Source organism: Poecilia reticulata, chromosome 9 (assembly GCF_904066995.2).
Source record: "Poecilia reticulata chromosome 9, P_reticulata-male-v2, whole genome shotgun sequence".
In the NCBI taxonomy this organism is placed as follows: Eukaryota; Metazoa; Chordata; class Actinopteri; order Cyprinodontiformes; family Poeciliidae; genus Poecilia; species Poecilia reticulata.
Window position 1 is genome coordinate 32,532,688 of NC_088838.1, and position 14,093 is coordinate 32,546,780.

General features: G+C 39.4%; 1 protein-coding gene across 6 annotated transcripts in view; it reads right to left on the reverse strand.

Moving 5' to 3' along the window:
* Positions 1-14,093, reverse strand: part of adamts3 (ADAM metallopeptidase with thrombospondin type 1 motif, 3) — a 200,617-nt gene that overhangs the window by 15,831 nt on the left and 170,693 nt on the right. For all 6 annotated transcript variants that reach the window (XM_081610942.1, XM_081610940.1, XM_081610943.1 and 3 more), the window contains 2 exons: positions 13,426-13,582; positions 11,786-11,918 (listed from right to left, as the gene is read on the reverse strand). In XM_081610942.1, coding sequence (XP_081467068.1) covers positions 11,786-11,918; positions 13,426-13,582 — 290 coding nt within the window. The remainder of the gene's footprint in view (positions 1-11,785; positions 11,919-13,425; positions 13,583-14,093) is intronic.

Sequence of the window (14,093 nt, forward strand, 5' to 3'; positions counted from 1 at the left end):
GTCGGTCTCAGGGGTTCAGTGGAGCCTCTGCCGACCGCGGAGGTAAAGACACACATGTGTAAAGTCGTGACGACGCCCCGCTTTGCCATCACTTGCTGCAGAGGATCATGTTACATTGCTTAGCGAATCAGAGGATCACGTTACATTGCTTAGCCAATCAGAGGATCACGTTACATTGCTGAGCCAATCAGACGATCACGTTACATTGCTGAGCCAATCAGAGGATCACGTTACATTGCTGAGCCAATCAGAGGATCACGTTACATTGCTTAGCCAATCAGAGGATCACGTTACATTGCTGAGCCAATCAGAGGATCACGTTACATTGCTGAGCCAATCAGAGGATCACGTTACATTGCTTAGCCAATCAGAGGATCACGTTACATTGCTGAGCCAATCAGAGGATCACGTTACATTGCTTAGCCAATCAGAGGATCACGTTACATTGCTTAGCCAATCAGACGATCACGTTACATTGCTGAGCCAATCAGAGCTGCGGAGGAGCCATGATTGAAGGAGCTCCACTCTTTTTTTTTAACCAAATTCTATAATCTAAATCTGCTCCTTAGTCACATCTTTTCGGGGTCGCTACTGCCTCTAGTGGCGTGGGGGTGGTAACACAGCTTATTTAATTACATTACTAAATCAGAATACCGCAAAGAATGTTGCGTGTCGTGGGGTGAAGGAGGAGGAGGAATAAGAAGGGTTGGGTGAATGCGCTCATGAAACTGGGGGGTTCGGTACCTCAAAAAAGGTTAAGAACCACTGACTTAGATATTTACTGTAGTAGATATTTGATTATAGAGTTGATCCTCTTCTGTTTTCTGGTTTTCACCTGACGGCTCTTTGGAAACAAAGGTTTTTTTTCTTTCTGTCTGCTAAACCTTGTTAGCATTTAATTGTTTTCCAAAAATTGCGTCCTTGTGACAATCTGCTAGTCACAAAGTGACTAAATAAGCAAATTAAACTCATTAGGTTGTCATTTAGGTGTCAACCGTTGCCACTACCTCGGGCTTTAAACTCATTTTATGCCTGAATGATTCACAGGACAAAGTTAAGTAGCTTATAAAAAATTTAAATGAAGTGAAACTGTTACCTCCTACACCATCAGCCTGCCTGCTGACGACAACAAATTCTGGTAAAAATTCTCCTTTATTTAAAGATAAATGTAGCTGACCATTGGAAAAAACACAGCATTGTGTTAAAATCACAAAGTTTAGCAGAATATGCAGCCAGGTGCTGGATGGGGACAAAGCATGGCTACTTCAGATAAACAACTCTGTCTTTTTGAGCCCGGTATCAGGCTGTGTTGCTGCTGCTGCTGCTGCTGGGTCAGATCAGGCTCCAGTGTTGGACAGAAAACCCGGCTTCGTCTAACATCCTCCCCTGGTTCCTTAACGCTGGTTTTCTGCAGGCTGATGCATGCTGGGATTTTATTTTTGACCCCCGTGTTATCCTCACTTTGGAGCCAGTGGGTCATAATTTTCCCTGTCGGAGTTCAACGCTCCACCATGATGGTGTGAAACTTTTACAGCGACGGCGCTGATTGGATCTGAGCCGACCCAGCTGCATCAGCCAGCGCTGGGATTGGCTCCTCTGCCTCAGGTCAAAGGTGAATGCGGGAAGGAGGTTAAATTTAAAATGGCTTCCAGGTGGGGAAACGCGTTGATAAATGGTAAAAATGCTGCAGATTGAAGAGGTTTGGTGTGAAAAGGCTGTAAATGTTCAGTTAAATGTAAATGAAAGATGATCTAAGACATCTGAAGAAATACAACCAAAAACAACCAATCAGAGTCAGGAGGCGGGCCTTAGAGCTGTCAATCACCCTCATCTATGCGCTGCTAAATGTGCAAATGGGGTAAAAAGAACTCATTGTTACAGGAAAACCAGTTATCTCCCAATTATAACCAACAGTGGCTATGCTAACTAGCATTTCGCTCTGCTGGGGAGAAGCTAATAGAGCAAAGGGGAAAGGACTGAGCAGCGCGCACACAGGCATGATTGAATGCAATCTTATTAAAAACGTCCAAAATAAACTTTAAAATAATAGTTGTATAATTTATTCAGGTGTTGGCTACACCTGTTAATATTTAATCTGTTTGATAGTCGAGCCAAGAGACTAATAGAGAAACATGTAACATGGAAACGAAGCTTCATGAATAAACTTCAGCCTCACAGATGGGGTTGATAATTAAACATTAAATAACTATTGAATACTTAAGTACATAGAAGTACTGGAGCTGTAATAAATAAAAAACGTGTTATTTGTTGCATAACTCAGTTTAAACAGCAGCTCATGTTGTGCATTCTTACATTTTTTGGTCTAAATAATGCGTAAAGCGTAAAGTTATGGATTGAATGAGGTTGTTTTAATCCAGCTGTTGCAGATTAATTTCTAACTCCAGTGGGAGTGAAGATGATCCGTGTCTGTAGAGATCTGAAGTAAAAACGCTGGGATAAAATGTGAGTATCTGTTTTCTGGATGTTAAACACGGAGAGACTGTAATTACTATCTTGTGTTTTTTCTTGTGCAGCTTCTGTTTGCCCGTAGAGATGCTACTTCCTCTGTTCCTTCACAAGAAGCCACTTCGGCTCCTGCTCAGCTCGAGTTTCTTCTGATTTTTAAATATCCTTTTCCTTGTTGCTCTGATGAAGTTCGTCTCTTCAGAACGTTTTCTCCAAACACGACGCAACAACAACGTCTCAAATCTGACGACTCTTTCAGCCGTTGAGCAGCAGCAGGAGAGAAAAAGCAGAACTTTCTGATGGACACAAAGTTGTTTGAACACATCTGAGGTGTTGGCGGCTGGAGCCCACGGGTCAGGGAAGCGCTGAACTGGACCCTCTGAGGTTTGCAGTTCAGTATTCAAATTATTTGTAGAAAATTTGTGCATTTTTTTGTAAAACAAAGCAAAAATGTTTGACTGTTTCTAAGCATTTTGAATCCACAAAACATGCAAAAATACAATAACCTTTCATGAAGATATAAAAGCTTTTTTAACATCAATAAAAAACGAAATAAATAACCTAAATAATTCAATTTGCATAATTTATCGTTCTGAAAAAAACTGGATGACAAAAGTCTTCAGTCTGGTGTTTTGGACTCAAATATCTCCTTTCTTAAAGAGACGGCATAATTTATTTTATTTGTTTTCTGTTGTTTTGTTTATTTATTTTGGATATTTAAAAACCTCATCCAATTCCAGAGTTAAATGTTCATTAAAATTCAAAGTTTATTGATCTTTGAGAATCTGTTCTTGCAGTATTATCCCATTATCAATATATAATTGGACAACAATATCATCGTTTGTCGCAATAACTTCTGGGACGATTTATCGTCCAGGAAAATTTGTTATTGTGACAGTAAGACAAGCGCTTGTTTTAAGTTAATATGAAAAATAATAGTTTATTTCACCAATACCATGCTATCGGTGAAATAATCGACCAATATTTCATAAATATGAAGGAATTAATGACTGAAAACAAGCGCCTATATCTTGCAGAAAAACTATTTGTAAATTAGTTTTGCCTTATTTTAAGTGTGTTAAGATATTAGCACTGGAAACTAGACCAAAAATACTTTTGTGTTTCTGCAGTTTACACTTATCTGTAAAAGAAGTTCACATTTCAGGGGAGAAAATAAAAGTTGGTTTAAAAAAAGTTGTTAGAAGAAGTTTGAAAGTTTCTTTCATATTTTGCAGGTCTGGAGCCGAACGGAGCAGCCGGTGGCTAACATTAGCATTAGCACCGTGAGCGCTCTCAAACGTTACGTTGGATTTTCTAACGCTACGTTAGCCGGTGGCTAACATTAGCATTAGCACCGTGAGCGCTCTCAAACGTTACGTTGGATTTTCTAACGCTACGTTAGCCGGTGGCTAACATTAGCATTAGCACCGTGAGCGCTCTCAAACGTTACGTTGGATTTTCTAACGCTACGTTAGCCGGTGGCTAACATTAGCATTAGCACCGTGAGCGCTCTCAAACGTTACGTTGCATTTTCTAACGCTACGTTAGCTGGTGGCTAACATTAGCACCGTGAGTGCTCTGAAACGTTACGTTGGATTTTCTAACGCTACGTTAGCCTGTGGCTAACATTAGCACCGTGAGCGCTCTCAAACGTTACGTTGCATTTTCTAACGCTACGTTAGCTGGTGGCTAACATTAGCATTAGCACCGTGAGTGCTCTCAAACGTTACGTTGCATTTTCTAACGCTACGTTAGCTGGCCGCTAACATTAGCCGCCAGCTAACGTAGCGTTAGAGAGCGCTCTTAAACGCTACGTTGCATTTTCTCTCACCACTGAAGTTCATGGTGACCTGAAGCAGCCGCCTCCTGCAGGAGCAGCCGCCTCGGATGAGTGAGGCTGCAACAGTTTCCAGGGACGGCTGCCATAAAGCTGCTCCTTTCTGCAGACGCACTCACTAACGCTACGTTAGCTGGTGGCTAACATTAGCATTAGCACCGTGAGCGCTCTCAAACGTTACGTTGCATTTTCTAACGCTACGTTAGCTGGTGGCTAACATTAGCATTAGCACCGTGAGTGCTCTCAAACGTTACGTTGCATTTTCTCTCACCACTGAAGTTCATGGTGACCTGGAGCAGCCGCCTCGGATGAGTGAGGCTGCAACAGTTTCCAGGGACGGCTGCCAGTAAAGCTCCTTCCTGCAGACGCAGCAGCAGCAGCTCTGCTCCGCCTGCAGTGACCCACTCAGGCAAACGGCTCAGAATCGCCTCCAGCTGCTGCTGGTTTTCACACGGCTGGTTTTTCTGATTGATCTTTTCCAATATGACTCAAACGTGTCACCCTGATGTAAAGCAGGTTAAGAAATCCTCCTGGATTTGGTAAATTGATCTCTTTTTGTTGTGTTTCCATCATCAACTTTCTTTTATTCATGTCTTTCTGCCAACAATCTTCTCCAAAAGAGGAAATGATTCCTGCACGTGATCAGAACCTGAATGTGATAATTAATTTGATTAATTTTTTTGTTATTCCATTATAAATGGCAAGAATCAGGTAAAATTAATACTTTGGTGACCTTTTAGATAAACTTACATTTATTCATTATCACCGACGCTCACAGAATATTAAATTAAATCTATTCATTTTAACATTTGTGTGGAAAGTCGGACATTTTTCTTACTGAGTTTAGTTTAAAACAAGCCTGAAAAATAAGCAAGAAATAATAAAAACTGTGTCTTGTAGTGACTGTGGCATTTATCTTAGTAAAACATGTATTCGGTTTAATTTATTTAAGCAGAAAAAGGTTAGTCTCTTTCTTGTCCAGAAATATAAACTAGTTTTTATATAAACTAGTATATAAACTAGTTTTTATATTTCTTTTTGTTTGTCTCATTTGTCCTGAGATGGTTTTCCATGCACTGCAAAAACTCAAAATCTTACCAAGTATTTTTGCTCAGTCAAAATTAACTAACAAATAAGTTTTTCAGCAAGATAAAGGAGCTTATTTCAAGAAAATAATTTAATATTTATGGAAAAATACTTGGCAGATTATTTATTTTGTAACATTTTTTCCAATAAATAGAACTAGAACTTTTTCATCAATATTAAGGAATTATTGACTTAAACAAGCTTCTGTATCTTGTTAAAAAATACTTGTAAATTAGTTTTGTATTATCTAGATATTTGCTCTAGAAACTCCAACAGAAATACTTTTTAAAATACTTAATAAACTCCCCAGGTCTTAAACTGCAACATATTTTATTTTGTAAAGTTTCAGGAGAGAGAGGCGGAAAATAATCCAGATGAATTAATAATTTAGATTATTAAAATGTTTATGTCAGAATGTGAAACAGCTCTGAAGAAATAAATGTTCATTTGTTTCTTCAGTTTGGAAAGTCAGAAGCATGTTAAGATTATTGTGGTACAAAAATATGAGTCTTTTGTTTTCCTTGTTCCTCTGAGTGATTTTATGCTTACATCGTGTTCGAAACAAATAACATTTCTGTAGAACAAAACGTTGAAATGCTGCTTGAGTTGCTTCCAGGGAATAAATTTTAAAACGCCTTTCGGTGAGCTGACTTTATATAAACTCAAAAGTGAAGCTTCTGTAAAGAAAATATAATTTTCCACCAAAAGTAAAAAGGCAGGAGCCTCCTGTCGGTTAATTACTTCATGGGCGATTATCTTTCTGCTGACCACATGTTTATTCAACTCAGCTTCTCATTCCCTAAATAAAAACACGGAAAGACATTTTGGTTGGGAAAAGACGCTGATCTGTTAAAAGAATCAAGCAGAGAAAATATCTAAGGAGATGCAGAAAGTACAAAAACTGGGTTGAGAATTGTTCAACAAATTCCTATAAACTGGAAGGAAAGTGTGGAAGCATCATGATGTTGGACAAAATGCGGATGGAAAACAGGAATGTTTCCCGAATGACCAATTCAAATGATAAATTGTGGCAGTAATTATTGCAGTAAACTTTAATTATTATTATTTTGAGACCATTTTCACGTAATATATTGATGGTAGCATAAGCAAACAACCAAAGACAATAAGTAAACAGGAAATAAAAACCACACAAAACCATAAATAAAATGGATTAAACAACTTCCTGCTCTGTTTTGTTAATTTGTAGTTGAGCTTAGTGTTTGTTCATGTAGTTTGAACTTCAGGGCCACCGTAGCTTCAACCAGAAGTCAGATTTCCCCAGCATCAATACAAGATGTTGGTAAAAATGTGTTTTTGTCCAGGCGCTGCCATCTGCTGCTTTGTCAGCGGAAAATCACAGGATTTTATTTTTGAGAGCTGAGCCTTGTTCCACTCACTGTCACAGTCAGCAGCGCTCCTGCAGGCAAAACGCTCACAGCAGATAAACCAGCGAACATTAAGGGAACATTAAGGGTTTGGTGATAAAGACTCACCATCCAACGAAGGAGCTACAGCCAAGCAGCGTCTCATGTTGTCGTCAGAACAGTGAAATATCCCGTCATGGATTCTCAGGTTACATTGTAAAGATCAAGTCTTAAAACACCAGATAATGGACCTCACCACAGGGTCCGCCTTTCATTGGCTAATGCCCATTTTACGTCACAGCGCAGCTATCATGTGGGTCACCGTCTCACAAACACAAGCTAATGTACATTGTGGACTAGCAGACCGGCAGAAAGTTTTTGCGTCAGGACTCTAAAAAGAATGGTTCTCCACCGTCAGTGGGGTATCTGTACAGGCAATGTCAGGTATCCTGATCGTGTTTGTGGAACTAAAATTCACAGATTTCCAAAATCTGAAACGGAAAGCCTTGCTTGGATCAAAGCTTGAGCACGACCGCATTTGCAGCTCAACCGTCGTAGGATCAATAAGAACAAAGTGTCTGCTGGTGTAAGTATTATTGCTTTGCTTTCTTTGTGTTTAGTGAATGGGGATAATAAACACATCCATTATGAAAACCTTTTAGTCAAGTACAGCATAATGGCAGTACCGATACAACTTCTACACCTTGAAGCCTGTCTGTTACAGCCTTACGTTAGCTGAACAGATCAATATGCAATGTGTACCGTATCTGACATACATTAAAGATTTTATTTCACCTGAAAAGGCTTTTTACTAAACTGTAATCGTGTTAGTCACGCTAGCTTTTACTAAACTGTAATCGTGTTAGTCACGCTAGCTTTTACTAAACTGTAATCGTGTTAGTCACGCTAGCTTTTACTAAACTGTAATCGTGTTAGTCACGCTAGCTTTTACTAAACTGTAATCGTGTTAGTCACGCTAGCTTTTACTAAACTGTAATCGTGTTAGTCACGCTAGCTTTTACTAAACTGTAATCGTGTTAGCCACGCTAGCTTTTACTAAACTGTAATCGTGTTAGCCACGCTAGCTTTTACTAAACTGTAATCGTGTTAGCCACGCTAACTTATACTAAACTGTAATCGTGTTAGCCACGCTAGCTTTTACTAAACTGTAATCGTGTTAGCCACGCTAACTTTTACTAAACTGTAATCGTGTTAGCCACGCTAGCTTTTACTAAACTGTAATCGTGTTAGCCACGCTAGCTTTTACTAAACTGTAATCGTGTTAGCCACGCTAGCTTTTACTAAACTGTAATCGTGTTAGCCACGCTAGCTTTTACTAAACTGTAATCGTGTTAGCCACGCTAGCTTTTACTAAACTGTAATCGTGTTAGCCACGCTAGCTTTTACTAAACTGTAATCGTGTTAGCCACGCTAACTTATACTAAACTGTAATCGTGTTAGCCACGCTAGCTTTTACTAAACTGTAATCGTGTTAGCCACGCTAGCTTTTACTAAACTGTAATCGTGTTAGCCACGCTAGCTTTTACTAAACTGTAATCGTGTTAGCCACGCTAGCTTTTACTAAACTGTAATCGTGTTAGCCATGCTAGCTTTTACTAAACTGTAATCGTGTTAGCCATGCTAGCTTTTACAAAACTGTAATCGTGTTAGCCACGCTAGCTTTTACTAAACTGTAATCGTGTTAGCCACGCTAGCTTTTACTAAACTGTAATCGTGTTAGCCACGCTAGCTTTTACTAAACTGTAATCGTGTTAGCCACGCTAGCTTTTACTAAACTGTAATCGTGTTAGCCACGCTAGCTTTTACTAAACTGTAATCGTGTTAGCCACGTTAGCTTTTACTAAACTGTAATCGTGTTAGCCGCGCTAGCACCGAGTACCGTGTATCAGGCGTAGGCACATTCGAACCCTCTAAACCATGAATGCCCGTCTTACCCAGCCTTGCAAGAACAACAGCCATCAGTGATCTTGTCCAGCTATATTTATGCTGAGGGTCTGAGAATCTGCTGTTTTCTTCATTGACTGGTAGCATTTAGCTGCAATTTCCACAATCTTGGAGGCATTGTGTGGCTAAAACACCTTGATGTCGTCCAAAAAAGATGACATGAACTTGTTGGTTCCCCTGTCCATTGTCGTGGCTGATATTTTGTGAAAATTAGGCAAAAATGCTAAACTAGTCGACTCAGAAATACTCTGCAGTCAGTCGAAATGAAAAATCCCATAGAAGCTATTAGCTCTGCCAGGAGGTTAATGTGAGACATGAAGCCATGTGGGACTTTCGAGGGGCGTTTCTGGGCGGAGCTTGGTAAGGTCCATGATAATGGAGCGTACTGCTTGTGTTTCAGTTTAGCTTTATGCTAACAGGGCCGTTTCTAGCTTTATGGGGGCCCAGAGCAAGATGCTGTTTGGGGGCCCCAAGTTTATCAAACAAAGAGATTCCCAACCCTTCTGGTGGTCCGAAACTCGGATCAAAGCTAAAATCTGTTCTCTTTATAACAATAACTTTCAGTCTGTAGTACAACTTTATTATGTCACTGTAACTATTTTATGTTTTCATCATGTGAAGCCCTTTGAATTACAGCCTCACCTTAAAGTTACATCTGTTTTTAGAAAAAACCCCAGAGCATTTCAAATAAATACATCTGAGTGAAAACTGCATCAGGCCTCGGCTCTGAGGAAGTTTTTAAAAACTCTGAAGTTCAGCAGCAACTTGTGATTTTATCAAACAGCAACGATCTCATGAAAAACACGATTAATCTTCCCTTCAGAAACCCCCAGAATCCATAGTTTCTCTTTCAGCTCCACTTAAAACCAGGGAGTATTTGATCTGACATAACGCTCTGGTGCTTCCTAATAGGTTTCAACAGCAGCAGCAGACAGTCACTCCTCCTTACATGCATCAGAGGCGAGTTTGATGTCTGTATTTATTCATTCTGGTGGAGGATATTGGTGCCGCTAGAAAGCTGCGGCTCACACTCCTGCAAAAGCAGAAGGAAAATGAAAAGATTTACAGTCTGTCTGCAGCGTGAAATCCTTCTCTGGGTTATTGACTAAAAGTTCAGAACATTAGTGGGTGAATAAGCCTCTGTTTATAGATGCTAAGCTGTCCCAGATGACGCATTAGACTTGCACAGAAATGGAAGCAGCAATTTCGCCGCTTTCATTAGCTTGTAAATTACCTCCATTGTCTTATCAACGTATGGCAGACGGCCATGTCCGCCTAACAAACACCTGTAATTTGGACGCACTTTTCTGAAGCAAACATCTGCATACATTATGCAAATGAAACGCGGAGGAAACTGAGGAGGCGCCGTCATTTCTGCTTCGGCACATCCTGTCTGGCAGCCAAAGGGAACCAACCTCTACAAACAAATCACTATTTTAATCAAGACTTTGGCAATTTATGACACTTTTTAAATAATCAAGTCTTTTATGTGACCTTGTTTAAACATAAGCTACTGTTCAAATGGGATGTTTCTTTGTAAACTAGCTGATATTATAATTAGGACGTAACTCTACATGTATTCATATCCAGCTTTTCCCTCAGACATTCATCACAGTGTCTGTATGCAGGTAAGAAAAATCCCTGAAATCATCAATTTTCACAACTAAGAGCAATTTAGAAAGCTTATTCCATCTAACCGCTAATTAAAGAGTTAATCATAAAGCATTAACTACAACATTAATCATTAGCTGTGCTAATGCTAACGTGCTATGCAAGCAGCAAAAGCTCAGGCTAGAACGCTAGTTTTATCGTTGTTGAGTCTTCGTAACTCCTCTGCTGATTTTTTTCTGACTGTCCATGATCAGGAAGGACATCAGTTGATTGTTTCGTTGTTTCCCAAAGCCTTAAAGCAATGCATTCTGGGTAAAGAATAAATGCCGCACCACATCACAGGTGGCGAACCGGCAGATTTGTTTATTAGCAGCCCTGGTTGTTTGTTCATATGAGTGAATTCTTTTTTTGTATACTTGTCATTTGTTCTATAAAGATTCCTGGAAGAATCTTTTAGACCACGAGGAGAGGAAATGGATCTTCACCAACTTCAAAATAAGAGCATGAACATAAACGTCCAACTACTTCAAGAAGTCTTAACAATTTGCAACCAAAACTTTAAAATATACGTTAAACAAAACAGACAAGTAAATTGGAATTTTTCTGGATAATTTATGAGAAGCTAAGTGAGCCAGCAAAGAGTTTTATCAGCTCTTAGCGCATTAGCAGCAGTGAGTCCACCACCAGTAAAATATTACAGAATTTGCTAATATTTTTCCAAATTAGTTTGGAAAGCGGCTGTGTCGGAAGGTGTCTTTTTTGTAAGCGGCTGTGCAGATGCAGGAAACAAACTCTGTGCATCATGCAGAAAACTCTGGTCTGCATTTTCTCTTCCTCTGACCTCTCATTACGAAGAGAAATTTAAAGTCTGCAGGACTTTAAATAACTGAAAGGGTCACTAAAAGGAAATATTGGAGTTTTTAAAGTTTGCAAAACTGAGTCATGCCTAGTTCTGCTTTCATAACAAGAAACATTTCACTCAGTTTTTTACATGATATAAAAAACTGAGTCTGACATGTGGTGTGTTGTGCTGTGTAGTTCAAAGTGCAAAGACATTTTTTGAATGTTCAGTGATTTTAGAAGTAAACAAAGTGATGAACGTTGAACCTAAAGCTGACTTTCAGTCCCGAGTAGCAAAGGGAGTTTATTTCCTGTTTCTGTGTAGAAAACAACAAAAGGTTTCAGTTTCTTTTTCACTCTTTTGCCACACCTGTGTTAAATCTTCACTTTTTTTTAGACTGTTTTTAGCTTCACCTTCTCTTAACACTTTCATTTTTGTACTTTGGGAAAATAATGAGTCCAATGTAAACCAAAAGTTATACAGATTAAAAACAAGAGTTTTTCATTTCAACTTCCCTCTAAATCTAAATAAATAGAGTTACATTTAGGTAATTTAACATTTTTAAGCTTTTATTTATTTGTATTTTTGCGCTTTGTGCCTGAAAGCTGTACTCACTGAGGCTGAGTGCAGTCCTGAAGGTTACACATCCGGCGGATCGGCTTCGGCTTCTTGTTTGCCTCACAGTATCCGCGGTGGACCATCTTGGTGTCTCCCTTCTTCCTACAGCCGTACTTGGTGTACTGAGACCCTGGGAGAGAGGAGACCCTCTTTAATTACGGGTTGCAAAAGCAATCAATTGATTTTATGACATTTATTAAATGGTTTAAACGGCAGTAATAATCAGCCACAGAGCTCCAGAAGCAGGATCGTGTTGCCAGACATGAGTATCTCCACCTCAGCAGGGAGATCTTAGATTTTTATGTATCCAGACCCCCGAGGCTTAAAGCTGCAGTACGTAACTTTTATTTTAAAAAACAAAATATCCTTTTACATGTGTATTTAACTGCCACCATGCTGTGACAGTTTGTTATGATACAGATAATCTGTGAAAAGATCAATTTCTTCCTCCTTCCTGAGCTGCTACTGCCAAAAACAACCAATCAGAGCCAGGAGGAGGGTCTTAGTGCTGGCAATCAACCTCATGTACTCGGTGCTAAACGTGCTAGAGGGGGAGAAATTACTTACCGTTTCAGGAAAACCGTTTATTCGCTGTGCTAACCATCATTAGCTTTCACAACTGCATGATTGACAGCACTAAGCCCCGCCTCCTGGCTCTGATTGGTTGCTACTAGTTAGCACTGGAGAAGGCAGAGGATATCGATTTTTAAACAGATTATCTGTCTCATACTGTCAGGAATATTTATATATAATTATAAAAGTTACATACTGTAGATTTAAGCGCTACAGATCAAATGAATAAACAAGCTGAATTATTTTTGCCTCATGCAGCAGAGCGTCAGATACTGAGCAGAGTGGATGAAAAGATCCTTAACCACAGCAGGCAGAGCGGCGGCACTCAGAAACCAACAGATGGGCCCCATCAAGTGATTAAAACGAGTAAAGAGCAAAACATTATTCAAATGAGGCGTCAGATGATTTATAACAACCCACTGACTGACTGACAAAACAAATCGTAAGGAAAGTCTTTAGGACAAACTTCATGTCATGTGGGCCAAAATCGACAACAGAACGTCAGGGCAAAAATATGTAAAAAAATAAAATAAAATAGAAAGATAAAATAAAATCAAGCTTCATCGTGGATTATGTACTTTATTCTTGTATTTTTATGACTTTATACTCAAAATACGAGTTTATTACAACATTAAAAATGTATTCTCTTAATATTACGACTTTGTTTTTGTAAAATATGACTTATTTCTTGTAGATTTATAACTATGCTTGCAACATTATGTGCTTATTATCATAATGCCACTTTGTCTCGTAATATTATGACTTTCAGGACTTAATGTTTAAAATATTTTGTGCTTATCATCATATTATTTTGTAACATTATCACTTTATTCTTTAATGTTAGGACCTTACAGTCATAATTTAATATTTTTAATTCCTCCTAGTATGGCACTAATACTCCATCATACTTATTAAACTCGTTTAAAGTGTGAGAATTAAACTGGGATCATAGTTTACAAGCACCAGCTGCTCGGCGGGACTTAAAAGTAGAAAATGTTAGAGTGTCAGCTGGAAGCCACGTCCCTCTAAGACCTTTGTGACAGAAGGATAATGTGATGATTTACCTCCAGAGCAGGGCTTTGAGCACGGAGACCAGCTCTTCAGGGCCCACTCGTACGCTTCCTCCTGGATCACGTTGTTGTTGTTGACCGGCACCGAGTCCTCGTGGATGATGTACTTGTACATCAACGTGGATCGTGTCTCATTGTCCTTCGGTATAATCTACAAACCCGGAAGAGAGTGAAGACAAAAGCCGGCGCGTTACAGCCGGATCCACACAGTGAGAGACTGGAGCTGTTCACATAAACTGTGGATAATTTCAATAGGAGGGGAAAATAACAAAGCCAGGACGGCTGATTGTGCAGCCATGCTGGGGTAATTGGCTCGTGATGAGATGGGTAATTAGAGGAGAGTGAGAGAAGGTTAGAGAAAGCTCTGCGCCACCAGGAGGTGAGCAATACTCCCTCTTTACTCGTCTACTTCTGTGTTGTCTTTAATAAAAACACAAGCTATTATCGTCCTATTGAAATACATCAGAGCAGCTCTGAATAATAACATGGTCACGACTCAATGACTCATTAAAGATGGTTCGTAGAAACCTTTTCATTCACTTATAATCTTCAGATTAAATTACCCTTGCTAAGTGAGGGTTAGAACCTGTCAAACTGAGGGTCCGGGGGCCACATCCGGCCCGTCATAACTTTTTATTGGGGCCCTCTAAACTCCAGATGCC